Here is a 27,346-nt window from a genome sequence, read left to right on the forward strand (position 1 = left end):
TGCATGGAGCAGTATGTCAGCTGATATTGGCAGAAGGTTTCTGTTTTTATCAGCTGAAATGTAATACTAGGGGCAGGATGTTATGGTGCAATGAAGAATCTCTGTGCATACAGTCTAATGTCTCTGCCTGCTTCAGATGCTCTATATCTAACTTTTACATAGTGAAAGAACTTTACTCATGTTTATTCTATGCTCTAAATTCAGCTTTGAGGCATTTTTTGTATGCACTGTCCTAACAGCTTTTTTAAGTCTCTTGATCAATTGAGCCTTCAAGGTAGCTCTCTTCACATGTGCTAATGATAAACTTTAATCCCTACTTGGACAGTACTGCATCAAGTCTACCCATCTGATTATTTTGTGCTAATAAAATGAACTGTTGATACGCTCTGATTTGGAATATTGTTCTGATGTATCAGCATGGCTGGTATTACTGAATGCACAGCCCATGTAAACACCTAATAGTCTGAAGACTTTCCTTGTCATAGGAATAATCACATTTATAAAAACATTTATGCTTCTGAAATGGTATCCGTGCTGTACTGGAATTTTTTGATGTGTAAACTGTGCTTACCTCAGCTCTCAACTTCTCCACATTCTGGATGGGAGACAGGAAAGGATGGGTTAATAACCTTAATACAAGACAAGGTAGGGCATGTGGAGATTAGCACTCTTGCTAGCTATAATGGTGAGATTAAACTGACCCTACCATTGTTTCCAAACTGTGATAGAAAGTGGTTTGGTAATTGAATAGAAGCATACTTTCTCCTCCAAGACTAGCCTTTTCACCCATCCGTTTTTGACTGTATTAAAGTTTATGCTAGATTATAATGGGAAGGGCATTGAGAAATTTAAGAAGATATCATTAAAGGTTTCAAGAGTATCTCCCAAAAGGAGAGGTGATAAAATCACTTAGCCCTAGTGCTTACTGCTAATTTTAGTCAATTACATCAGTGTTTTAATGGATTATTATTTAAAGACATAACCATCAGCAGAAAAGTCCTCTGTAATTGTAACCAAGTGCGTATACAAGTGTTGTTAACTAATTTTTCTGTAATGCTGGTTCTAATAATTAGGATTGGTTTGCTCTACTCCTACTGCATTGGATTTGGCGAATTATAAGTCTTCCCAAGGTGTCTGTAATCTTTGATTACTTCCACCAGATATTTCTGGGTTACAGAACTGGCTCTGTCTGCATGGTGTCATGCTGAGAGTGGAAGCCTTTTTGTTAAGGAGGTGTAAAACCTACTTTTATAAAAACTAGTTTTTAAAATCAGTCTTGATATCTTGAGAAATGCTTACCAAGTTGAGTAGAATTTTACTTTTTTTTTAAAGAACCCTGTGGATACCTTTGCAGAATTAGGAGCAAGTCTGTCTTACATTTGTAAAATATTGTGACTTATTTTTCAGAGAAGACTCCTAGAAGAATTGTGTATTGGTTTTGAAAGTGATAAAGAAAGAGTTTCATGAATTTTCATCCTGTACCTCCTGTGATTTGGAGCAGGCTCTTTACTCATATCTTCTCCCCTTCAGACACATACCTGAAATAGCAGACTGTAGAGTTCATACTTTGCTACAGTGATGAGAGGCTGTCCAAATTGGAAAGTTTGTGAAGAGACTGAGACAGAGTATTTAAAGTATCTTGGGGAAGAAACTAAAAGTAGGTCTTCTATCTCCTGGTATTCAACAGGGAGAGAATTTTCAACCAGTATCTCATATCCTGGAAAAATCTTTTGTTGTGTTGTGTGGGATATGAACAGCATTGTAAAAAAACCTTTTTTTCTTCCTGAGTGAACAGTGTTCACGTTTCATAAAACTTTACTTTTCTCTGTACATCCTTAAAAAGTTGTGAAGAGAGCACAAAGCCAAGAAGGGAAACTATTCAGGTTAATTCAGGCTCTTTGACCAAAACCAGCATTGTATTTTAAAACTAGGTAAAAAATCCCAAACCTCTCAACCAAAAAGACAGTTAAAAGCAAACCCAAGATTTACCCCAGTTTTACCTGGTTAGTAAAATTACTCAAACAACTTTGTGTTTTAAAATTGCTTCCTGCACTACCTTGATTTTTGGGTGTCTGTGCTAGTGGAGAATGTTGTCATTAATTTCAAGCAGAAGGCAGTTTTGTGCAGAAGTAGTCTTGTTTATCGTTGAAGTACTTTGATTTTATGGCACTAATGTAACAATTTTGGTGGTTTATTTTCTGGTGTGTTTTGTTCTTTGGTCTGACATATTTTTAATATTAGTTATTACATGTATTCTCTCTTCCACCCAAGACTTTCTATGATCCTTCTTTCTTGTGTTCTGGTACTTCTATAATGTTTGTAAAGTTAATGGGCATGCTAATTCTTGTGGTTGGTCTAGAGTTTCTATAAATAATGGAATGGTTGCTTAATCTTCAGCCCCCTTTGGGGCAACTTAAATTATCTCCTGAAAATTCAGGTACCAGATTTGATAGAATTTGTCATGAAAAATAACTTTGAAATTTTCTTATCTTTGAAAACAAGCAGAGCAAGCGCTGTTGTTTCAGGTGATTAAAACATTGCAAGGCTGTTTAATTGAAAGTATTTATTTAGGCTGTCGAGAAATAAGGAATAAATTGAATTGCTTTCCTGAAAAGCTGTTTGCCCTAAAACCTTAATTCATGATATTTGTTAGATGTGTTAGAGTAGTGCCTCTTCCAGTATGGCTTTATGATGTCTGAAGAATACCAAGAAGTAGAGGGGAAAATGAATATGAAAGAAAAACAAAACTGCAATAATCTGGTCTGCTGAAGCCTGAGGGGCAGGAAACACCAGTGAAAGAAATAAATATCTGTAATATTCTTTCCTTTCATTGTAGGAAAAGGAGTTAAATTTACTAAGCTTTTAGTTTGTAAGTTTTCAGATTATATGGTACAGTTATTCAAAATATATTTTTATTGAAACTTTATATTTGTTTATAGTTCTGAGTATTTTTGGTACTTAAGCAGTTTGAATATGTGTACATAATTTATTTAAATCAGTGAGATAGAACCACAAGAAAGAGCAAGAAGAGACAGTCAAGTGCTGCATTGTTCAAAGCCTAGGAGGCTGTCCTCCCTTTGCAACTCCAGCAAACCTGGGTAGTTTCAAGATTGTCTGCAATGAGGTGTTATCCTAAATAGTTTTGCACATATAATGAAGACTATCATATTTCAGTTTTTTCAGTTGAATGCTCTTTCAGATTTTGCTGAGAGAAAATGCTAATCTTTTATCCATGTGAGCCTGCTATTTCTCAAGTTTTCTTGGGCAAGGGCATTAATCTCTAGGTAAAAGACTCTTAAGACATGAGGTGGTTGACCCGTTGAAGGTCTGGATGAAGAATGTGAATCTAAAAAGTCATATGTTGTTAGAGGAGATTCTGCATTTTTGTTAGGGTGTGAATTCAGCTGGATGGCATGGCTACTCGGTTGGGTCTTCTTGAGTGTAACTTCTTAAGCTGATATAGAAAATGTTTATACTTGGGAAGACTGAAATGAATGTTTAATGTGTGTATCTGAAAGGCATTTGTTCGTGTGAATTTATAGGAGACTGTCATAAAATGCATATGAATAATATGTATATAAAAGCCTCACGAGGCTGCTACTTGCAAAAGCTTCATTTTCTTTCTGATATTTGTACAGTAGTATTACTGAAATTGAACTAATAAATCTTTTTCAAAGTTAGTGAAAGTACAGTTCAGTTAAATACTCTCCCTCTCCCTTCTCCAACATCCTCCATTCCATCCCCTCCACGATCCATTTCCCCCCTTTTTTCTGTTCTTCTTTCTCTTCTTTCTCCATTCACTGTCAGGAAGGGACGCCTCAGAAGAGTCATTTCAGCTCAGCACGTCATCGTCAGAGACTAGTGGAACCGTCAGCTACAAAAGTGAGTGCCTTTATTGAAGGACTGTGTCTAAAACGGGATGCTGTGTCAGCAGAGGATTTGTTGCTAAAGAGCAGCTCTTCAATGTGCTTGGTGTAGTTACTTTTACTCATCTGCAAATGATACAATCAATGGCTCTAAGGGTGAACTTCAGCACTGAATTAATTCATACTCAAGTGCAGCTGTTGTTTTTTAGCTTTAAAAAGTTGTGATGAGATTTCTTTTGTGTTTGCAAAGTGAAATAGGAACTGTATGAAATGTTCCATTTTGATTTTATTACTTTGCGTGATGTCTTTTCCTAAATACATGTGCAATTCATTTGTCTCATTCTTAAACAAAAAGCTGTTATTGAAAAAAATTGGCAAGGATATGGAAAATAACTAAACACTCATTATCAAGCAATATGAAACAATACAGAGTTTCAGAGTAAAAAAGTAGAATCAAAAGATGATATTAACAGATAAAATAGTACTTGGTTATTCATAACACTGTTCCACCTTTTTAGAGATGTACTCAGAAAGCTTGATAAGTTCCCTGAAAGTGATGTTATTATGGAACTTTTAAAATGTCCTATAATGTGTCTTTTAGAGGTCAACGTTGAACTGTATTTATTTTTTGCTACTTTTTGTGAGTCCAGCAAGAATGAAACTCCGTATCCATTGTTACTACCTCCCAGAAATCCAATTCTCGACTTTCTTGGAGACACTTGCAGAATTGATTGCAGTATTTACATGTAACTATTGATGCAGGATGAAGTAGATCAGTAGTAGCTGGTCTTGAGAGGAGAGCCCTCATTTTATGTTGTGTCTTACATTCTGAATTAGGACTCCAGGCACTTGCCAGACTGATTCTTTCTGCTGTTAAATGCGTTGACTCATTAGGTTTTAGTTATGTTGTTTCCTGTTCCTTTCAACTTATCAACACTAAGATCTTTTGGGGATCTGGGGAAGGGCATTTTGGGGATTGCAGAAGCAATTGTAAGTCAAATATCTGTCTATATTTAACTATAACTATCTCTATCTATCTATCTATCTATATGCCTGTTCTCTTGATAAGGCACTTTCTCTGTGCATTAACGTACATTAGAATCACTCTGAGTAGTTCCCTCAGCGCGTAGAGCCAAAGGAAAAATGCATACTGAAGTGCAGTTCTATGGACATGACTCTGCTTGCTTTTGCTCCCTCTTCTTACCTAGTTTTTCTGAAGTTTTTCACCATGCCCCAGTGCCCTACTGTGCCTCTGGATACACCATGTCCAAGGTAGGTGTAGTGTCAAAATCTCGATCTGGTAGCTACAGACCAACCTTCTCAGTTATTTGCACTTCTGGGTTTTTTGGGACAGAAGGATCAGAAGGGGTCTGGATTGGTGTTTCCAGGATCCTAAGCCACTGTCCTTTAGTAAGTGTCTATGCTGCTTGGGGGAACATCCTGATGCACTGGGAGCAAGTCAGTTAACAGCTCAGCACTGCTGGATACCAGCCCAGCATCCAGAAGTTACCACAGACCACATCATACTCCACCTCTCCCCCTACAATAATTGGCAGCAGCTTCTGAATGACCATCTGCTAAGGAAAGACTCCTGAGCATGTCGTAGGAACATAGATGTGATTGAGTGTTTTGTTGAGATTAAAATGTGTCTGAATAGAGAAGGGAAAGGAAGAGAAAGAAGGCAAAAAACCAGCACTGTTTCACTGCCAGCAGTGTGGGACGGAAAAGAAAAAGTGTAAGTTCAGTGGTCCTCAGGTCACACACATAATTTTCTCCCTCATTGTCCAGGCAAGAGAATGGTGAAAACCCCACCATAGTCTTCTGAGTCCTCTTCTTGGATAGCATTTCACTGAATGGATGGTACTTCATCGTGGCAAGCCTATAAAACTAACAGGCACCTTTACCCATCTATGCTGACACTCATCCCTTCTCTCTTGTCTGGTACACATTTCTTAGTGAAGAACAGGTACCATACTTTATGTCCTAGATACATATACCTTTTTTTCTCACCCACCACCCTTGCTATGTTCCTGGAAGCAACTACTACAGCTGAAAGGATTGTATGTGCCTGGTCTGATTGAGGTAACTTGAGGTATTAATTTCTGTGTGTTTCCTGCTCCTTCCTGCATGCCTTTCATAGAATCATATAATCAGTCAGGTTGGAAAAGACATCCGAGATCATCAAGTCCAACCCTTGATCCAACACTGCCGTGGTTACTAGACCATGGCACTAAGTGCCACATCCAGTCTCATCTTAAAAACCTCCAGGAGCAGTGAATCCACCACCTCCTCTGAACCTCCTCCAGGCTAAACAACCCCAGCTCCCTCAACCTCTCCTCACAGGACTTGTGCTCAAGTCCCTTCACCAGCCTCGTTGCTCTTCTCTGGACCTGCTCCAGCCTCTCAATATCCTTCCTGAACTGAGGGGCCCAGAACTGGACACAGCACTCCAGGTGTGGCCTCACCAGCCCCGAGTACAGGGGGAGAATTACTTCCCTCGTCCTGCTGGCCACACTGTTCCTGATCCAGGCCAGGATGCCATTGGCCTTCTTGGCCACCTGGGCACACTGCTGGCTCATGTTCAGCTTCCTGTCAATCCAAACTCCCAGGTCCCTTTTCTACCTGGCTGCTCTCCAGCCACTCTGTGCCCAGCCTGTAGCGCTGCAGGGGGTTGTTGTGGCCAAAGTGCAGGACCTGGCACTTGACCTTGTTGAAGCTCATCCCGTTGGAATCAGACCATCTCTCTGGTCTGTCCAGGTCCCTCTGCAGAGCCCTCCTGCCTTCCAGGTGATCAACACTCTCCCCCAACTTGGTGTCATCTGCAAATTTGCTAATGGTGGACTCAATCCCCTCATCTAAATCATCGATAAAGATGTTAAACAGGACTGGGCCCAGCACTGATCCCTGGGGGACACCACCAGTGACCGGCCGCCAGCTGGATGCAGCTCCGTTCACCAGCACTCTCTGGGCCCGGCCCTCCAGCCAGTTCCTGACCCAGCACAGAGTGCCCCTGTCCAAGCCATGGGCTGCCAGCTTTTCCTGGAGAATGCTGTGGGAGACGGTGTCAAAGGCTTTGCTGAAGTCCAGATAGATGCATCCACAGCCTTCCCCTCATCCACTAGGCAGGTCACCTGATCATAAGAGAAGATCAGGTTGGTCAGACAGGACCTGCCCTTCCTAAACCTGTGCTGGTTGGGTCTGATCCCTTGTCCATCCTGTAGCTGCTGTGTGATTGCACTTAGGGTGATCTGCTCCATAACCTTGCCAGGCACTGAGGTCAGGCTGACAGCCTGTAGTTTCCTGGGTCCTCCTTCTGGCCCTTTTTGTGGATGGGTGTGACATTCACCAACTTCCAATCATCTGGGACCTCCCCAGAGAGCCAGGACTTTTGGTAAATAATGGAGTGCGGCTTGGTGAGCTCTTCCGCCAGCTCCCTCATCACCCTTGGGTGGATCCCATCTGATCCCATAGATTTGTGAGGATCCAAGTGGCTCAGCAGATCACTGTTGCTTCCTGGATTACAGGGGGGCTATTTGGCTTTCTGTCTCTATCTGCCAGTCTGGAGGCCAGTTGTCCTGAAAGCAAGCTGTCTTACTGTTGAAAACTGAGGCAAAGAAAGTGTTAAATACCTCAACCTCATCCTCATCTTTGGTGACTATGTTCCTCCCATGTCCAACAGAGAATGGAGGTTTTCCTTGCCCCTCCTTTTGCTGCTGATGTATTTGTAGAAGCACTTCTTGTTATCCCTAACACAAGTGGCAAGATGAAGTTCAAATTGTGCCTTCGTCTCTCTGATTTTCTTTCTACATGACCTAACTCTGTACCTAAACTCTTCATGAATAGCCATCCCTTTCTTCCATAATCGGTAACCTCTCCTTTTTCCCCTAATTTCCTTTAAAATCTGCTTGTTCAGCCAGGCTGGCCATCTTCCCTGCCAGCTTGCCTTTGGGCACACTGGGACAACCTGCTCTTATGCGTTCAAGACTTGCTTCTTGAAGCATGTCCATCCCTCCTGGACCCCTCTGTTTTCAAGGGCTGTTTCCCAGGGTACCCTCTGATCCAGTCTTCTGAGTAGGCTGAAATCTGCCCTGTGGAAGTCCAGTGTAGAGGTTTTGTTGATGGCCCTGTTTGCATCCCTGAGTATTGAAAACTCTATTATTTCATGGTGACTGTGTCCCAGACGACCTCTGACCACCACAGAAGGTCTAGTCAGGCCCCATCCTTGGTAGATTAATTTACGAACTGGAGCAGGAAACTGTCCTCTATACACTCTGCTGTGTGGAGTTCCCAGCAGATATCTGGCAGGTTAAAGTCACCCACAAGAACAAGGACTGGAGATTTTGAGACATCTGCCAGCTGCTTGTAGAAAAATTCATTACCCTCAGCATCCTGATTGGGTGATCTGTAACAGACTCCCATCAGGATATCAGCCTTGTTGGCCTTCCCCCTGATTTTGATCCACAGGCACTCAGCCTTATTGTTATTGACTCCAAGTTCTGGAGGGTGGAGAGACACTCTAACATACAGAGCCACCCCTTCACCTCTCCTGCCTTGCGTGTCCCTTCTGAAGAGCTTGTAGCCATCCATGGCAGCTCTCCAGTCATGTGAGTCATCCCACCACATTTCTGTGATGGCGACCACATCACAGCTTTCCTGCTACACGATGGCTTCCAGCTCCTCCTGTTTGTTGCCCATGCTGTGTGCATTGATGTACATGCACTTCAGCTGGGCTGCTGATATCACTCCTAACCCTGACTTTCCTCCCTTAGGCTCTTCTCTGGAGAGGCTGGTTTCAACCCCTTGCCCCTTTAAACCTAGTTTAAAGCCCTCCTGATCAGCCCCACCAACTTATATGCTAGAGTCCTTTTGCCCTTGCTAAATAGATAAAGCCCTCCCTTCTTTTGTGTTTGGATTATGTACTTTGGGCTCATAGAATCATAGAATTGTTCAGGTTGGAAAAGACCTCAGAGGTCATCAAGTCCAGCTGTTAACCCATGTTAACCATGTTCACCACTAGGCCATGTCCGCAAGTGACACACCTACACTTCTCTTTCTCCAGTGCCTGGCCGTCCTTTCAGTGAGGGAATTTTTCCTAAAACTCAATCTAAACCTCCCCTGTTGCAACTTGTGTCTTGTACCTCTCTAGGTCTCAGATCTGGGAAAGGCGATGTTAACCTGTGGTGGTGGTCCACTCAGATTGGCCCAGCTGATGGCATGTAGGATCTGGAATTTGCATTGGCAGCTCAATATCTGCCCTTAAGTAGGATGTTTTGGAGTAGAGAAGTTGGCTAGTGATTATGGGACAAGGTGACATAGTTTGCTGCTATGCATGGAACAGACAGGAGGTAGACATGAGAGCAGTGAGAAGGCTGTGTTCAACACCTTTCCTCAGGACTATTGTACTGGACTACTACATGGACTGAGACTACTCAAGAGAAGGAATGAAGACAAATCTGTCCCTGCAGCAGATCCTACAGCTATTTGTGTGCTGGTGGGAGGAGTAGCCCTGAGCAGATTTGGCTGGGGTGAAGTGTGGCACGCTGTGCTGTGTAACAAGCAGGGGTGATACACTGTTCTTCAGAGGCTCCTCTGTGTTCTAAGAGGTACTTGAGGCAATGTGAGATTCTCAGTGTTTACCATTCACATTACTATTTAAAGAAGAGTATGGAAGTGCTCTTACCACAGAGCCTGGTGTCTTTACCACAGACAAACTATGTCTTTCCCTTGTATTCCTGCTTGCCCTTGATGAACTGCTATTTTCTGTGAGTCAACTTCAGACTACTGCAAGACAGTAGAGTGTCATCAAAGTCCATCTGTCCTGTTGAGTAGCATAGCCTCCCTTACCAGAAGTTGCTGTAAAAACCTAACCAGCACTCTGCTTGAAGGAATCCATTTGCAAAGCAGCTGATGAGGAAAGGCCCTTTCTCTTATAGAGGTGTGAGAAAGTTGGATCCTGTCATCTCAAAAAGCAACAGCACTGCAGCCTGTCTCCCAGTCCTACCAAAGGCTTAATCTAAATACTCCGTTTACCTCTGCAGACAGGCAAGTGCTGCAAGTGCCATTTTGGCAGCCCCCTCCACCACTGGGGCATGCATGTCATTGATCATTCATTCTTGGATCTCTCCTGATCAAAACTAGGAAGACAGAGTGGGAGTCAGCTGTGCGGATAATTCCAGAGGAGGAAGCAGTAGAAAGGCAAGACTGGCAGAACTTGTCCAGTTACTTGTTTTGTCACATTTGTTGATTGCCTCAGGAAGAGCTACCAGTTGGTCCCCGTGGTAGAGGTGCACAGAAGCTACCAGTCTCATGGTGGTGTTGTCATCCTAAAACAAGAGCTACTTTGCCTGCTACTGTTAGACTGAAGGTGGCAAATTGTGATCAACAAAGCTCACATACCTTTCTTTAAGCTTGTTGATTCAGCTCTTCCTAGTTTAAAAAAACCAAAGCACATACACAGAAACATGAACTCCCTCTCCCCCCCCCAAAAAAAAAAAAATTAAACAAAAATGCCAAACCAAATAAACTTGTTATTTTGAAATGGTATGTTGTATCTTGGCACTGTAAAGACTGGTAGGATCCCTTTTACTCCTTTTGCCTTCCTGTGCAGCAGCTGTTTGCCCAGGTGGCAGGATGTAATGGAAGCTTTGGCTGCACAGCTTGCAGGGACTGTTGCCCATGTCAGGGATACTATTTAAGGCTCGGGGAAGACCATCACAAACTTGTAACAGAATATTGGTTTTGTACCTATGAGAGCATCCTGCTGGGCTTGTACAGGTGTTTTGTTCTGCATGTCTAGTCCTGGATTTCCTGCATCTGCTTGCTAACCTCATGGTTATAGGAGAACAATTGTATTTGGGAGACTTGGAAGCAAGGCAGTATGTCTTATGGAAGCAGCAGCTGTGCTGAGTGATTCAGAGGACACTGAGGTACAACTTGCCTGGAAGATCCCTGACCTATGGTCAGCTGACTACAGGGATTGACTTGTGTCTCAGCACTCTTTCTGCTCCTCCTGGACCTGGATGAATTGCATTTCTGACTCAGTGATTTGGATGACCTATACAGCAAAGAACATGCTATGTTGACTTAGCGGAGACAAATGTTTCTTGAGGGGAGACGATCTTGGCCTGTCGTGGAAAAAGACAGTAGAGTTGTAAAAATAGGGTGCTGTGAACTTGGCCAGCTATGAGCTCGTGTTTGATCTGATGCAAGGCAGGGAAACCTAGGCTTCAAACAATTACAGAACGGTAGAATGATTTAGATTGGATCATCTAATTCCAATCCCTCTGCCACAGACAGAGACTGCTTTCTATTACACCAGATTGCTCAGAGCCCCATCCAACCAGGCCTTGAACACTTCAAAAGATGTGGCATCCACAGCTTTTCTGGGCAAGCTGTTCCAGTGCCTCACCAACCTCACAAGAAAGAATTTTTACCTAATGCCCAATTTTAATCTGCCTTCTTTCTGTTTGAAGCCATTACCCTTTGTCCTCTTACTACACATCCTTGTAAAGAGCTCTCTCGATGTTTCGTGTGGACTCCCTTCAGGTACTGGATGGCTGCAATTAAGGCACCCTGAAGTCTTCCAATCTCCAGGCTGAAAAATCCCAAGCCTTTTCTCACAGGAGAACTGCTTCATCACTCTAAGCATGTTAGTGACCTTCTATGGACTTGCTTCACAAGTCAGTGTCTTTCCTGTCCTAAAGGACCCCAGAACTGGAGGCAGCATTCCAGGTGGAGGTCTAAGGAGAGCAAAGTAGAGAGGCAGAATCCCCTCCCTTGACCTGCTGCCCACACTGCTTTTGATGCAGCCCAGGATACAATTGGGTTTCTGGGCTGTGAGTGCACATTGCTGGGTCATGTCCAGCCTCTCCTCCACCAGCACCTCCGAGTCCTTCTCAGCAGGGCTGCTCTCCATCTGTTCATCCCCCAGCCTGGATTGATACCAGGACAACTCTGACCCAGGTGCAGCATCTTGCACTTGGTCTTGCTAAACCTCATGAGTTTTCCCATGTGCCGCCTTCTTGAGCCTGTCCATTTTCCTCTAGATGGCATCCCATCCTTCAGGTGTGTCAGCTGCACCACTCAGCTTGGTGTTATCGGCAAACTTGCTGAGGGTGCACTTGATCCCTTTGTCTGTTGTCATTAATGAAGATATTAAATAACACTGGTCCCATTAAGGACCGTTGAGGGACACCACTTGTCACTGTCCATCCTGACTCTGAGCTGCTGACCACCTACCCTCTGGTTGTGACTGTCCAACCAATTCCTTATCCACCTAACAGTCCACCCACTGAACGCATCTCTCTCCAATTTAGAGAGAAGGATGTTGTGGGGAACTGCATCGAAGGCCTTATTGGAATGCAGATAAAGGATATCTGTAATCCTTCCCTTGTCCACTAATGTAATCACTCTGTTAAAAGAACACAGGGGGTAAAATATGCTGAGACATTGTGGATTCTAACTAGTCTGCCTAACCCAGAGAGCAGGGTTTGTTCTCAGATATACATAAAAACAATACAGATATAGTCTCTAGATAGCTTTATATTTGTTGGTGTAGCCTTGAAACAGAAGCATAATTTAAAGGGTTTCTGGGTAATTTGTTTGCTGGAACTTCTTAGTGGGTAACAGGTAAGACAGAGTTGAAGAGAGTGCTCCAGGAGTAATGATCTGAAAGACAAAATAAAATGTGCACGTATAAAGCTGTAAAAGTTAACAGCTGAATAAAAATCAACTTGATATGGAAGCACGGAGATTGAGAAGGATTTATAAAAGAAAGCATTCAGACTATTTTCAAACTTTTTTTGTGTTTCAATGCATAGGAAGAATAAAGCTGTATTCTAGTTAGACTGCTGGTATAAATTAGGAGCAGCTGTAACAATTACAAAGATTACTTAGAATTTTATTAGCTTGGAAAAAAACACTGATAGAATGAATTAAATAAACTCCAGACTGGTTGTGAAGAGAGAGGACATTTCAGCAGAGATAGGGTTTGTTTGCTTTTGCACATATTGGGGTGTACCTTATCAATTAATTTCAGAGGAAAGTAATCTTTCCTCAACTTACATGGAGTAATTTCTGCAGAAGTTTTCTAAAAGAATCCCAGATTTTGTTGCTCCTGAAGTAATTTCTGAATTTACAGAGGTCATGTGTTGTACTTTTTAAGCTGATAATTTTTTCTAGAACTGTTTTCTTCTGTTCACCTCAGTGAATCATGACTTGTAATGAAACAGTTTGCTGTTGAGAACCATGTCTCCATTGCTAAACACCTGCTAAACCTAGACTGAAGGTCTTAAACAGATGAGAAGTTTCTTAAAAATAATTGTTTACTTATGGCTATTGACAATAAAAGGCTAGATGGATCAGATTTTATTCTTAAGTATGTTTTAAACCCATGTTCTTAGAATTTTACTGCTTTTCACAGTCACACAACACAAATAGAAGTGTGTGTGGCAGGAGTAGGATATTAGTGTAACTTGTTCATCACAAGATCTGCTCATATAAAAATGAAATCGTCCAGTAAGCAGTGGAGTGCAGAGGGTGAAGGAGTATTCTCTAGCACTCCTCTCTGGCAACAGCTGACAGAAGGTTGATTTGATGGCCAATTGACTGCTAGAATGTTATGTTTGCCAAAGGTTAGAGAGTCTGGCACGTGTATAAATAGAAGGAGAAGATCGTTTGCAGTAAGATATTACAAATGGATCCTCCCTGGCAAGTTAAGATTATTTGCCTTACAAAATAATCTCCTGAACAAGTGTGTCAGTAGTACAGTATTCCTTGCACGAGGTAAGTTTTAGAACTTTCTACCCCAAACCAGGAAAAAAATTAACCACAGTACTCCCTTTTCTCCTTAATAAAAATTTAGTTCTGTGGAAGGCAATGCCAAGTTATAATTAGATATTTTCAGCTGTTATCTCAGATGTGTGATCATCTTCTCAGTGGTGCATGCATACTTCCCAATTGACTAAAAATAGAAATAGCTGTGGCAGAAATTACTATTGTAAATAGTATATTAGTATAGTATAAATAATTTGGATAGCATAAATGCTAGTATGTATGCAAAAGAATATTACAGAAGTGTAAAGTCAGTCTTGAGATATGGTTAAATTCATGAACATAATCCTTATTTAGGTGTGGGATGTCTCCCTAGTGTGAACACAAAAAAAGGGTGGAGAGGAACCAAGCTGTGAGTTAGAATTTGAAATATTTACCAAGAACTGGGGTGGGGCGAGTGTTGGGTCACACCAGTTTTGGGAGGTATTTCAACCATATTGAGGTAAGATTTATGTCATCAAAAAGACGGTTGTTGGTTTTTGTTTGTTTGTTTCTGTTGTTGTTTTTTTTTCCCTAGAGAACTGTTTTATTCACAGAATTATTTAGTTTGTAAAAGATCTCTAAGATAATTAAGTCCAACTTTTGACTGATCACCATTTTGTCAGCTAGAGCCACATCCAGTTGTTTCTTGAAGACTTCCAAGGATGGTGACTCTACCACCTCTCTGGGCAGCCTGTTCCTATGGTTATGAAGCCATTCAATGAAAAAATTCTTTCAGATGTGCAGCCTGAACCTGCCCTGGTGCAGCTTGAGGCTGTGTCTCGTCACTGTTGCCTGGGAGAAGAGACTGACCCCCACCTGGCTGCTACCCCTTTGTAGAAAGCAATAAGGTCTCTCCTCAGCCCCCTTTTCTCCACGCGGAACGCCCCCAGCTCCCTCAGCTGCTCCTCAGAGATCTCACTCTCTAGATTCTTTACTAGCTCTCATGTCCTTCTCTTGACTTGCTCCAGCACCAAAATGTCTTTCTTGAATTGAGGGGCCCAGAACTGGACACAGTGCTCAAGGTGCAGCCTCAGCAGTGCTGAGTACAGTGAGGGACAATCGCTTTCGTGGTCCTGCTGGCACTATTTTTGATCCAAGCCAGGATGCTGTTGGCCTTCTTGGCCACCTGGGCACTGCTGGCTTGTGTTCAGCTGTTGTCAATGAGCACTCCCAAGTCCTTTTCTTCTGGGCAGCTTTCCAGTCATTATTCCTCCAGCCTGTAGTGCTGCCTGCTTGTTGTGACTCAAGGGCAGGATTCAACACCTGGTCTTGTTGAACCTCATACAGTTGACCTCAGCCCGTTAATCCACCCTGTGCAGATCCTTCTGCAGAGCCTTCCTACCCTCCAGCAGATCAACACTCCCACCTAATCTAGTGTCATAACTGAACTTACTCAGAGTGCACTTGATCCCCTCATCCAGATCATCAATAAAGATACTAAACAGAATCGGACCCAATGCTGAGCCTTGGGGAACACCATTAGTGACTGGCTGCCAACTGGATGTGTCACTGTTGTCCCTAAAAGTGTTGTCAGCTGGTGTGCAGTAAGCCAGTCTCATATACAGAGCTGATGTATTTGTTTATTTCATATTTCACAAAGATGAGTGCTAGTGGTAAATTTGCAAAGCTAACACACTAATTCTCAAAACTTTACACCATGCATTTTAGCAAAGAAATCATAGTTCATTGGCTACAAAGTTACCTCGTTCTCTTATTGATTAGTATTCTACCTTTTGTTGGTTGAATGATTCTCTCGTGTCTCATGCTAATTAGTTCTGTGTGCTCAGTCTTTTTCTTCTTTTGAGTTGGTGGATTTCTTGATTCAGTGGTCCATGAGTTAGTGGCTGCTACTTCCCCCTGCAGGAATTACCTTTAACCCAGTTGTCTTGGTGTGCAGTTGCAGAGTGAGCTTGGAGTCATGGGAGCCTGAGGCAAGGCACTGTGAACTGGAACTGATCCTTGCATTACAAAGTGCACGGGGACCTGTGGCACATGCCAGGTGACAAGAGATCCAGCAGCCAGTGACTCGGCAGAAAGATCCCAGTGTGCCGGTTTTGGATAAACCCACAGGAGAAATGGAATTCTAAAATAACTGTGTGTGTGTCTCCCCCCCCACCTTTTGTTTCAACCTCTCCCAGCTCCTTCCAGTAATGAAGAGACAATAGGAAGAGATACAAGTAAAACAAATAACGATTTACTAAAGGTCGTAGCAGTAACTATAAAGATACATAAGAAAACAGCTTAGCCAACAAGGGCAGGAATCATTTGCTAGCTCCACAACTTCCAGGCCACAAACAAGACAAGAAATGGCCATGGCTGCAAGGTTTCTTCAGGCCAAGATGAACTGGATGAGAGGCCCCCTCACACCCTAACCTGAAACCAAAAGAATACAGTGACAAGGCAAACATGCTGGGACCTGATGGGGCCCTGGAACAGGTCAGGGGACACTTTTCCTGGGTCTACTTGAGCAAAGCAGTGGATCTGGCGGGGGCTGGGACTCGCAGAGCAGCTCTGGCTTGTGACGAAACCTCCCCTTGAACCCCCCACACCAGGTGGAAGAGTGGCCCCTTGTGATAGTATGAATATTCATCACTAAAACCCCATCCCCATGATAATATTATCCACCCCTTACTCTATAGCATTCATATCATGCCCAGATTTACACCTTTCAACTACACATATATATAAATATATATGTGCACATATAACTATACAAACAAATTTGGTAATCACCGATTGTTCCCCCAGGATGTTTTGTGGAGTCCATTTAGTCCATGGTGTGTATGGTTTACAATGGTAGTGTCATTCAGCAACCAGTACTATATCTACAATTCAGTATTACAGATGGTTCTCATCCAAAATCAGGTCCCCTTGAGGTACACATTGTGATTCCCCATCTTTCTGCATTACCCACTAAGTACACCCAGGTCCTTGAGCAGGAACAATTCACATATGGTTTTGCCTTTGTCTGAGAAAGGACTAATCCAGATTGTCTTTCCTAATGTACTTCTCATATGCACCACAGAGACTTTATATCCATCTAAGTACGTAAGGGTTATAGTTGGGCAGGAGCATCTTGATTGGTAGCCTTGGGTGTTAAATAAGCAGGTGACCTTCACTGAATTCAGATCCCTATGTTTGAAGGTCTCACTGCCAATTGCCTTTTTTAACAGTCTGTTGTCTCATTCAGGTTTCCCAGAGGCTGGTGCATGGTAGTGAATATGATACACCCACTCAATACTGTGGTCTCTGGCCTAGGTGCCTATGAGGCTGTTTTTGAAATGAGTCCCGTTGTCCAATGCAATTCTTTCTGGGGCACCATGTCACCACAGGATGAGCTTTTCAAAGCCCGAGATGATTTTTTGGGCAGTGGCATGAGGCACAGGGTGTGTCACCAGCCATCTAGTGATTGCTTCCATCATTGTCAGCAGATAGCACTTGCCTTGACACGTTTGAGGGAGCATGGTGTGATCAATCTGCCAGGCCTCCCCATATTTATTTTTTGACCATTGCCCCGCATACCACAGGGACTTTACCCCCTTGGTCTATTTTGCAGTTATCAATAACCTGGGAGTTAGTGGCCTTGGCTAAATCCACCCCTCAATCGCGACCATATCTGTATGCCACATCTCTTTACTGATGATGTGAGGCATTGTGGGCCCGTCGAGCCAGAAATAACTCTCCCTTGAGTTGCTAGTCCAGATCCACCTAAGACACTTTAATCTTGGTAACTCAATTGACCTGTTCATTGCTGTGATGTTTTTCATTAGCCTGACTTGGGTATAGGTGCATCTACCTGATATACTTTTACAATCAGCTTCTGTACCTGGAGAGCGATGTCTTGTCATAACTCAGCAGCCTGGATGGGTTTCCCTCTGTGCTGCCAGTTGGTCTTTTTCTGTTGGTCCAGACGCCCCCGCAGAGCATTTGCCACCATCCATGAGTCAGTGTAGGGGTAGAATGCTGGCCATTTCTCTCCTTCAGTGATATCTAAAGCCAGCTAGATGGCTTTCAGCTCTGCATCTGACTTGATCCACCTTATGGCTTCTCAGTGGCTTCTGTGACTTGCTGCATAGGGCTCCATACATTACCTTTCCATTTTTTATTTGTCTCTATGACATGGCATGAGCCATCAGGGAAAGAGAGTGTGTTGGCTTTGATTTTCTGGTAGCTGATTATAAGATGAGGCCTTCTCAGTATGTGTCACCTACTCCTCTTCCTCTTCTGGTGATAGTCTGAAATTTTCACCTTCAGGCCGATTTGTGATGATGTCCCAAGGCAATTAGGATTTCCTGTCCGAGCTCAATGTGTGATCATAGCGATCCACCTACTCCATGTGGCTTCGGTGGCCTGATGTGTGGAAGGAACTTTTCCTTTTAGCATCCAGCCCAGCACTGGCAGTCAGGTACCAGGAGGAGCTGTGCTTCGATGCTGATCACTTCTGAAATGGCTCTTCATAAGCTGCTAAGCTGCTAAGGATAAGCTGCTAAGATCTTTTTTTCGGTTGGGCTGTAGCTGGCCTCAGATCCTTTGTATCCCCAACTCCAGAACACCACAGGTCATCCTCAAGTCTACCCAGGTAGTTTTTGCCAAAGGCTTCAGGAAGGACCATTCTCCCCGGCTGCAGTGTAGAGCATATTTTTTACATCCTGTCCTGTACTGACTGGCCCAAGGGCTGCTGCGTGAGCAATCACTTTTTTGATCATGTTCAAAGGCTTGTCACTCAGGGCCCCATTTGAAATCAGTCTTCTTCCATGTCACAAAGTAGAGAGGGCTTACAATCTGACTGTACTCTGGGATACATGTTCTTCAAAAACCCACAGCACCCAGGAAAACCTGTGTTACTTTCTTGATGGTTGGTGGAGACCTAGATGGTATTTTGTTAACCACATCCATTGGGATCTGGCGATGTCCATCTTGCCACTTTACTCCTAGAAATAGAATTTCCTGGGCAGGTTCCTTGACCTTACTTTGTTTAATGGCAAAACCAGCTTTCAGGAGAATCTGGATAATCTTATCCCCTTTGTCAAAAAATTCCCTGTACAGTGATGTCACAAACGCACTGTAATTGTTCTGGAGTCTCACCCTTTTCCAATGCTGTCTGGATCAGTCCATGGCAAATGATGGGGCTGTGTTTCCACCCCTGGGGTGTTGGTTCTGGGTATATTGCACACTGCTTCAGGTGAAAGCAAACTGTGGCCTGCACTCTGCTTCTAAGAGACTAGAGAAGAATGCATTAATAGTGTCAGTGGTAGCACTACTTTGCTGCCTTGGACTCCAGTTTGAACTGAAGTTCCAACATGTCCAGCACAACAGCACTCACTGGTGATGTGACTTCATTCAGGCCACAACAGTCCACTGTCAGTCTCCACTCTCCGCTGTTCTTATTATGCATTGGCCATATAGGGCTACTGAAAGGTGAGTCTTGCCGACCATCCCTTGCCTCTCCACAAATCATCTGATAGATGGGAGTATTGCTGACAGTGCACTGTTGGTGGTGACGATCAGCACCTGTTATTCTTCAACCCATAGCAGAAGGGTCCTCTGAGAGATCAGGCTGTTTTGTGTCTTCTGTCTCCATAGCAGCTATCCCAAAAGCCCAGCAAGGCCTTTTAGGTTTGTCTTGGTTTAATGACAACATATTCAGGAGGTGAGACCTCTAATGAGATAACCCTCCTTTTTCTTTCTTTGTTATATTTCTGTCCCCCCAAATATTGACAAATTACAAATTATGAGGAATCTGAGTGAAGAGGGAGAAGTAAAACAACAGTTGTACTAAAAATGCTAAGAAACAAAAAGGAACAGCAGTGGCAGAAAAAAATATTACCTGACTATCCCTTTCTCCCTAGGTTAAAAGCAAAACCTGGAAGGATATTTTGTGTGAAGCAGAAAAAGTCCTATGCCGCTGAGGCAGTAGCAGGGATTCTGGTGTCACATGAGGTGACAGTGGTGGGGCCCAGCTGTCCTGGCGTGATGCTGGGGCCAGGGCAGTCCTGATCCAATGCGAAAGGTGGATGCTGCTGATCACATCAGGACAGCTCAGTTGGGGACCGGGGTGGTCCTGATCTGATGTGAAAGACAGATGCTGTTGGTTGCTTTGGGATGGCTCAGCTGGGAGCTGTGGCAGTCCCAAGCCGATGCGAAAGGTGACTGCTGCTCAGGTGGAAAAACAGTGGCAGCTAAGGCAAGTTGGTCCCCAGGGAAAAAGCTCCAGTGAGCAAAACCTAGGTATCAAGAGAGCCAGTTCCAGAAGTGCCCTGGAGGATTTTATCCTCTCTCTGCTTAGTTCCTGCAGTGCTTCACTTAGAGGACACCCCTGTCCCCTTTCTGGCAGATTGCAGTGCTGGGGACAGTCCCTTCCTGGGTCAGCTTGGATGGCTCGGAGAAAGTGGTTCCCTGCAGTCTGAAACCATGTGATAATGTGGAAAAAAACCCCACCGAAAATCTTACCAATTGGACTAAAACTGCAACAGGGGTTTTTGAAATACCTACTCTTGAGGTAATCTATGCCAAGGATACACAGGGCCTCTGGACCACTCACAATGTGATATTTTTGCCACTTCTTTGTGGTCAAGCTCCCTTCAGCTTCTGGTACAGTCAGCTCCCGGGACCCCCTACCACTACAGAAATAGAAGTGAATTCTGCCCCTCAGTATCTGGGTGGCATCAAAGTCTGTTGTGTGCCAGTGTCAACTAAAGCTTTATATTCTTGTGGGTCTGATGTGCTGAGCTACAGTATGAAAAGGGGACACCCTTTATATTTAATTTGTCTGTCAGTGCACGAGGAGAGCTTAGACCCTTGTGCCCAACCCATCTCTCAGTGTCCTGTTCTGGGAACCCATCACTGAACAGTCCTGGAACGGAGGGTGATTCGACTGCCCTTTTCAGGAGGCTAAGCCAGCAGCATAAGGGAGACCCCTCTGTGGGTCTTCCCGCTTAATTCAACTGTGTTACCTGCTGCTGGCAACTACCAGTGCTGGTGAAAGACTCACACTGACAGTTTATGGAATAAAAATCCTCATTAATATAAAATTGTAACAGCTTAAAGTTCAAAGCTCTGGCAGCAGTTGGGACTCGCAGAGCTCTTCCTGCAATGGCTGGGACTCATGGAGCAGCTCTAACTCGTGGCAAAACCCTCCCTTGAACTCCCAATGCCAGATGGAAGAGAGGCCCCATGTAATAATATGATGGTATGAATATTCATCACTAAATCCCCACCCCCTGGCCTATAATCATAACACCCAGACTATCTCACAGTATATAAAAGCTCAGGTGGTCCTTTGTTCGGGGTCCCTCCCTTGAGGCTACGAGGCCTGTTTCACATATAAGGCAAGACTCTGTTTCACAACCCTCTTCTCATTCTCTGTAACTCTCTAGGTAAACTGTTCATTATTTCTGACCCTTGAGATATCAGTACCATTCACCATCACCCACAGTCCTGCTGTTTTTTCAGCCAGCAAACAGTGCACCTGTCCAATCCATGGGCTGTCAGCTTCTCCAAGAGAATGCTGTGGGAGACACTGAAAATGGCTTTGCTGAAGTCCAGGTAGACCCTATCCACAGCCTTTCCTTCATCCACTTTGTGGGTCACCTGGTCATAAAAGGAGATTAGGTTGGTCAGGCAGGACCTGCCTTTCATAATCCCTGCTGACTGGACCTGATCCCCTTGATTGTCCTGTATGTGTCATGTGATGATGATCAAAGTAATCTGTTTCATAACCTTCCTGAGCACTAGGATACGTCATTCTGCATGCACTTTTACCTAACTATCGTAGGTAAGCTCGGGAAATGTGGGTTAGGTGACTGGACAGCGAGGTGGATCAAGAACTAGCTGAATGGCAGAGCTCAGAGGGTCGTGATCAGAGGAGCAGAATCCAGTTGGAGGCCTGTAGTCAGTGGTGTTCCCCAGGGATCAAGACTGGGTCTTACTAAACTTGTTTATCACTGACCGGGACCAAGGGATCGAGTGCACCCTCATCAAGTTTGCTGATAATACAAAACTAGGGGGAGTGGCTGATACACCTGAAGTCTGTGCTGCCATTCAGAGGGACCTTGCAAGGCTGGAGAGTTGGGCAGAGAGAAACCTGATGAGGTTCAACAAGGGCAAGTGCAGGATCCTGCACCTGGGGACAAATAACCCCAAGTACCTGCACAGGTTCTGACCTACTACAGAGCAGCTCTGCTGAGAAGGACCTGGGAGTCTTGGTGGATGACAAGTTGACCATGAGCCAGAAGTGAGTCCTTGTGGCAAGGAGGGCCAATGGTATCCTGAGGTGCATTGGAAAGAGTGTGGCCATCAGGTTGAGGGTAGTAGTTCTCTTCCCCTACTCAACCATAAGGAGGCCACATCTCGGGTGCTGTGTCCAGTTCTGGGACCTCATCAGAAGAAAGACTCTTGGAGAGGGTCCAGCAAAGGACCACAAAGGTTATGATGGATCTGGGGCATCTCTCCTTTGAGGAGAAACTGTGGGAGCTGGGCCTGTTTAATTTGGAGAAGACAAGACTGAGAGGGGATTTCATTAATGCATGTAAATATTTCAAAAGCAGATGCCAAGAGGATGGTGCCAGATGCTTTGTCACCATAATATGAGGAAGGACTTTTTTCCACTGAAGGTGGCAGAGCACTGGAATGAGCTGCTCAGGGAGATTGTGGAGTCTCTGTCTCTGGAGACATTCAAAACACACCTGGACACATTCCCGTGTAACCTGCTCTAGGTGACCCTGCCGTGGCAGGGGGGTTGGACTAGGTGATCTCCAGAGGTCCCTTCCAATTCTAACTATGTGATTCTGTGATCTTTTCTAATGAAATTAGCATGCAAAATTCACTGGTGCTTTCTTTGACTCAAATATCTTGGTGGCATGACTACAGAAAAGGTTAAAACTGATGGATTAGCCTGCCAGTTTAATCATATAAATTCGTATAGGAACTGGGAGGAATTTTTTATATTATTCCCTATTGCAGTCTCGGTGTAGGTTTGGCTTGTCTCCTGCTGGCTTAAAAACATTTAGGAAGTGTTAGAGAAGAAATCACGGTTTTCTCTCTTTTACTTTTGTTTCATGTTGAATAGATACAAATCTGAAGGTGTATGTTCTATTCTTTTTTTATCTTTTTTTTTTTTTTAATTTATTTTTGATCAGTCTGACAAGAAATCTCTGTGCCTCTGGAAAGTTATTCCCATTAATTAGCAGATATTTCATGACAGAAACTTGCAGACAACCATACTAGATAGAGGTGTAAATTTGAGTAACCTTCACTTATCCTGTTAGATCTTATTAAGCTGGTATAAATAGCATTATCACTCAAAGGTAAAAGGGAATTTAAGAAATTTATTGCTTGCAAAACTTAATACAGTTTCTGATATGATTTACTTCATTTCTCTTGGAGCAATCATTTTGCCATATTGGGCAAAGAAGGAGATGAAACTGACTATAAAGTGGCAATAAATCAAAAGATTATTTGGGTCCTAATCTCAATTGATCTAAGGTGTTAGTAGTCCAAACAGAACCTGTAAAATATACCTGACTTTGTTGCTAGCACATACAGAGAGACCAGGTAATGATATAAATTGTGGAAAAGGATTTATCACAGTTACATGTTTGCTTTTTGTGTGTAAGGAAGATTGTCTGTCCACTGTGATTTTTAGCAGAAACCTTGTCTAGACTGAAATAGTGCTTTTATTTCATGTCAAGAGTTCAGAAGTCGTTATACACAGTGGTCCAACACTGCTCTAGTAATTTGTATTGTTTTATCAAGGATTATTCCAGTAAAATTGTCAGTATTAAGAAGCTGGAGTTGTGCCCCAAGGCCGTCTTTGCTGGACATCAGCTTCCTGTCTGCATCAGAGATTTTTAGATCAGAGATTGATACACCAGATATGTATATTGATGCACACATTTTGAGACTTTCAGTTGAAAATAAAAATAGCAGACTGATAATGCTTATGTTATGTTCCCTTCCTGATAAGGAAAGGAATACTTTAAAAGAGCCCTTTTTTTCCTGTCTTCCTTGAGTGGATACTCAAAATTGAGATTACAGTTTATTGGAGAACCTGGATAACATCAGCGGGGAGAGTAGTGAAATATCAGTATGGATCATGGGATTTTTTTCCATACTGTCTTTGAAATCAGATTTTCTTGCTTTGGAGTGTGTATTGACTAGGTGGTATTGTCCCCTTGCCCACCATATAGGAAGAGGAACAGTGACAGTAGCCTTTTGCAGGTCAGCAGCAGGTGTGGAAAACAAGCAGGAGCGAGGTAGGAAATGTGAGAAGACCTATGAACAGCAATGTTTAGATTTATAATAGTGTCAGAGACAAAAGATTATGACAGTGGGGCTCTCCTTTGGGAGAGGAAGACACGAGAATGGATCTTCAAAGTTTTCAGGACACTTAAACTCCTATAGGAAGTCAAGCTTCAGCTGAAATTGAATAAGCTGAAATCAAATGTTAAGAGAAATGTGTGAGCAGAATTTTGAAGTGAAGAAATGAAGTGTGCATTTTGATTAAGCTGGTTTCACAAATGGAGTTAATATTTACCTAGCTGGTCTCCAGACAATCTCTATTTTTTCCAGTGTAACCCTTGCTCTGGAACTTGAACCTTTCTTTCACATCAGTAGAGTACAATACTATTAGTAAGCTGTGCAGGATCAGCTGAGCCAATCAAGTGGGAATTTACGAATACAGAGTAATATCTCTAATTTTGAGACCTTTAGTTACATAATGGGCAGAAGATCTGGAATCATTATCAAAGCAAATGTATAGTTTCCTTCTTATGCAAAAGAGGCATTTCTGTTGTCTACTGAAAGCAGCAAAGTGGTGTTTTGTTAGTAGTGCTGTTCCCTGTGACTTTTCTGGGTAAAAAAGTCAGTTATTTCTGTGATTTGTTCCTGGCTTTCTGCAAGTCTTCCCCTTCTCTGTGAAGAGCAGCTGCAGAGCTGAGCTCTGTAGGTCTGAAAGTGGACTTTGTGGGCACAATAGTGTTTTGACCAGATTCTGTGACTCAATTCCACTGAGAAACATAGCTTAAAATTAAATTAACATAGTAACATAGCTTAAAATTAAATCTCCCCTTTCAGTTTACCTCGTCTCTTCCAACTGATGATTGTGAATGTGTTAAGGTAGAGCAAGACCTGTATTTGGCTAATGGTGATGAGTCTTGGAAAAAGGAATAAATGTATTTGTACTCTTTTTAGCCACTTCTATCCTGTGCAAAGGGACTAACAAAAACTGTTGCAATTAAAGCCTAAGTGTAGGCAAGCGTCTTTCATGCTGAAGGTAAGCTTAATCATTTTATCTTCTAGTTAGTGATTTCAACACAGTTCAGTTGTTTTGTGTAGTACAAAACATGATCTGAATTGTGTAATACAAAACATGATCTGCAGCTGGGAAAAGGAAGGCATCTAGATTCCTGTGGGCATAATGGTCTCCAGCAACTAGAAAGTCAAGAAGTGTCAGAAGTGGCCCCTGTGTGCTCTGGTGGTGATCTTTTACTTCTGCTTTTTAATAGCAGGCAAAATCTTTTGTAGGTATGCTCATATAAAAACTGTTTTCTGCTTGATGAAAGAACCTAGAGATTCAAACAGAACTTAGAGAAATCCCTGCCTTTAGTCAAAATGGATTCAGGGTTTTCCAGTGGTGGTTAACTGTGTAATTGCTTATACTTGTTCAGATGAACAAATTTATGGCATTTATGCCTTGTGTGTTTTTATTTTTTTCTTCTCCTTTTCTGTTAGTATATGATAATACTTTTTAAACTTTAGTGATAGGAATATTCATGTGAACTTGGCAGCTGGAATCTGAATGTTGTTGTTTCAAACACTTTGCAGTCCATGCATTTTCTCCATTAGTCATGTGGTGATGTGATACTTTGCCAAGGGGTGAAATAAACTGTGTGACAGCAGGTCAGAATGAAGCACGGGTTTTCTAACTGTTAGATAAAATGATTCCGTATACTTTCAGGTGGAGAGTTCACTCAGAATTTTCATACTGTTTTGTTAAAGAAACATGGTTATTGATTTTTTAAAAGTTGAGTTAAGAATGCAAAATGATGGGTAATAAAACCTCTGAAGTAATATTTTTCTGCTATTTTTACTTTACTTAAACTAAATAAAGAAAATGCAAACATTCACTAAGCTGATGTTGGCAAGAGTCAAATTGCTCTCTTTCAGAGGAGTTTGTGCTTCTCATTAAAGGAAGTTTTCACCTACTGATGACAGTAGCTACTCTCCACATAAGCTATGCTGCGTTACTGTGGTAAGGAAGTGTTCTTCCACTGCTGCTTTTGGCTGAGAACATGAGATATAGCAGAGATTATGTTACTATGCATAATTTGAATAACTCTTAACTGCATTCCTGTTTCTCATTTGAGCAGTGGGCTACTGATACAGTGTCATTTTCTGTGTTGATGAATTTTATTCCCATAAGTGGTACATTCTCAGCACTTTTGATTTACTTATTTATTTATTAAGTTCTTTTTTTTCCCCTGGCCAAGTCAGTTTGATTATTATTTTTTCTGTTGTCAGGATCAATCGATGATGCTCAAAACTTCTTCAAGTGACTGACTCCTTTATCCTCTTTGCAGGTCCTTGCTACTGTATCCGAACTGTAAAACAAACAAACAAACAAAAAAAGCAAGCTAGTTGCAACCTATGCATCCCGGTGTAGTTGTTGTTCTTTGATTTCTGTTAATTTGTTTAAAAATTTAGTTGAGAGTGTCATTTGTATTGTATCTCTTAAACAGTGTAATTTTTCTGACCAAGTTCTTTTAGTTGCCAAATGTTGCTACCAATCCCACAGCTGGAGAGAGTTCAGACTATAGTATAGTTCATAGGAAAATTCTTAGTGTTAATGCATGGAATCATTCTGAAATGTTTTACCTTTTTCCATGAGGGTCAGTGTTTTTAATGCTATATGAGAGTTTCTAGAAGAATACTAGGTAAAGCAAAACACATTTAACTGCCATTTACTTACTTAGTCTAGTCTGTTATAAGTTAATAGAAAAAGCCAGACTGCAAAAGCTGCAATGAAGAAATAGTTTATTATAAAAGGAATATAAAACAAGCAAGAAAGGACAGTGCACTGGGCTGTATGCTCTGTGGCAAAGCAGCAGCGACTGCTCGTTTTCTCTCCCCTTTTGTACCATTTTGGTCTCCGTATCTTGCAATCCGAGGTCCGGAGAAGGCATGCGTGAGTTTAGTAGCTGCTTGATGCTTGCAGTGATCTTATCTTTTCTTTCCTGGCGCTCTCCCCCCATGAAGATGTGTATTAGGTTTTGAATTCTACAAGGAAAGTTTATTCTGTCTGCTTTCTTCCTGGAAGAAGGATTACTTTGTCTAGGGGTCTTTTCTTGAGTTCCTGGAAGGGCTAATTCCTTGTTAGGTAACCCAGTTACCTTAAGAAAAGATTGTGTATTTCTCTGCCTGTCTTTGGATAGGATTTTCCTGGCAAACATTGTCATATGTTTTACTGGAAAAGGGGTTTGTTACAAAACAAATACCATAATTTTACTACAGAAATAAAAAAATACAGAAAGTTATGATTACAGAGAAATTAAAAGTATTCAATTAATTCATTACATAGTCTATTATGAATCTTAATGCTGTATCTGGTTCATTTGTAGAAAAATAAAAATAGATTAATTAAATAGCTCTTGCACGTGATAAAGTGAATA

General features: G+C 42.5%; 1 protein-coding gene across 4 annotated transcripts in view; it reads left to right on the forward strand.

Moving 5' to 3' along the window:
- Positions 1 to 27,346, forward strand: part of MAST4 (microtubule associated serine/threonine kinase family member 4) — a 276,825-nt gene that overhangs the window by 103,130 nt on the left and 146,349 nt on the right. The window contains exon 4 of one of the 4 annotated variants that reach the window (XM_027882167.1): positions 3,808 to 3,882. The exons of the other annotated variants lie outside the window; for them this stretch is intronic. Coding sequence (XP_027737968.1) covers positions 3,808 to 3,882 — 75 coding nt within the window. The remainder of the gene's footprint in view (positions 1 to 3,807; positions 3,883 to 27,346) is intronic. 4 annotated transcript variants of the gene reach the window in all.

This window comes from Empidonax traillii, unplaced genomic scaffold (assembly GCF_003031625.1).
Source record: "Empidonax traillii isolate 1590-97213 ecotype Southwest subspecies unplaced genomic scaffold, ASM303162v1 scaffold8:size5222938, whole genome shotgun sequence".
NCBI classification, from domain to species: Eukaryota; Metazoa; Chordata; class Aves; order Passeriformes; family Tyrannidae; genus Empidonax; species Empidonax traillii.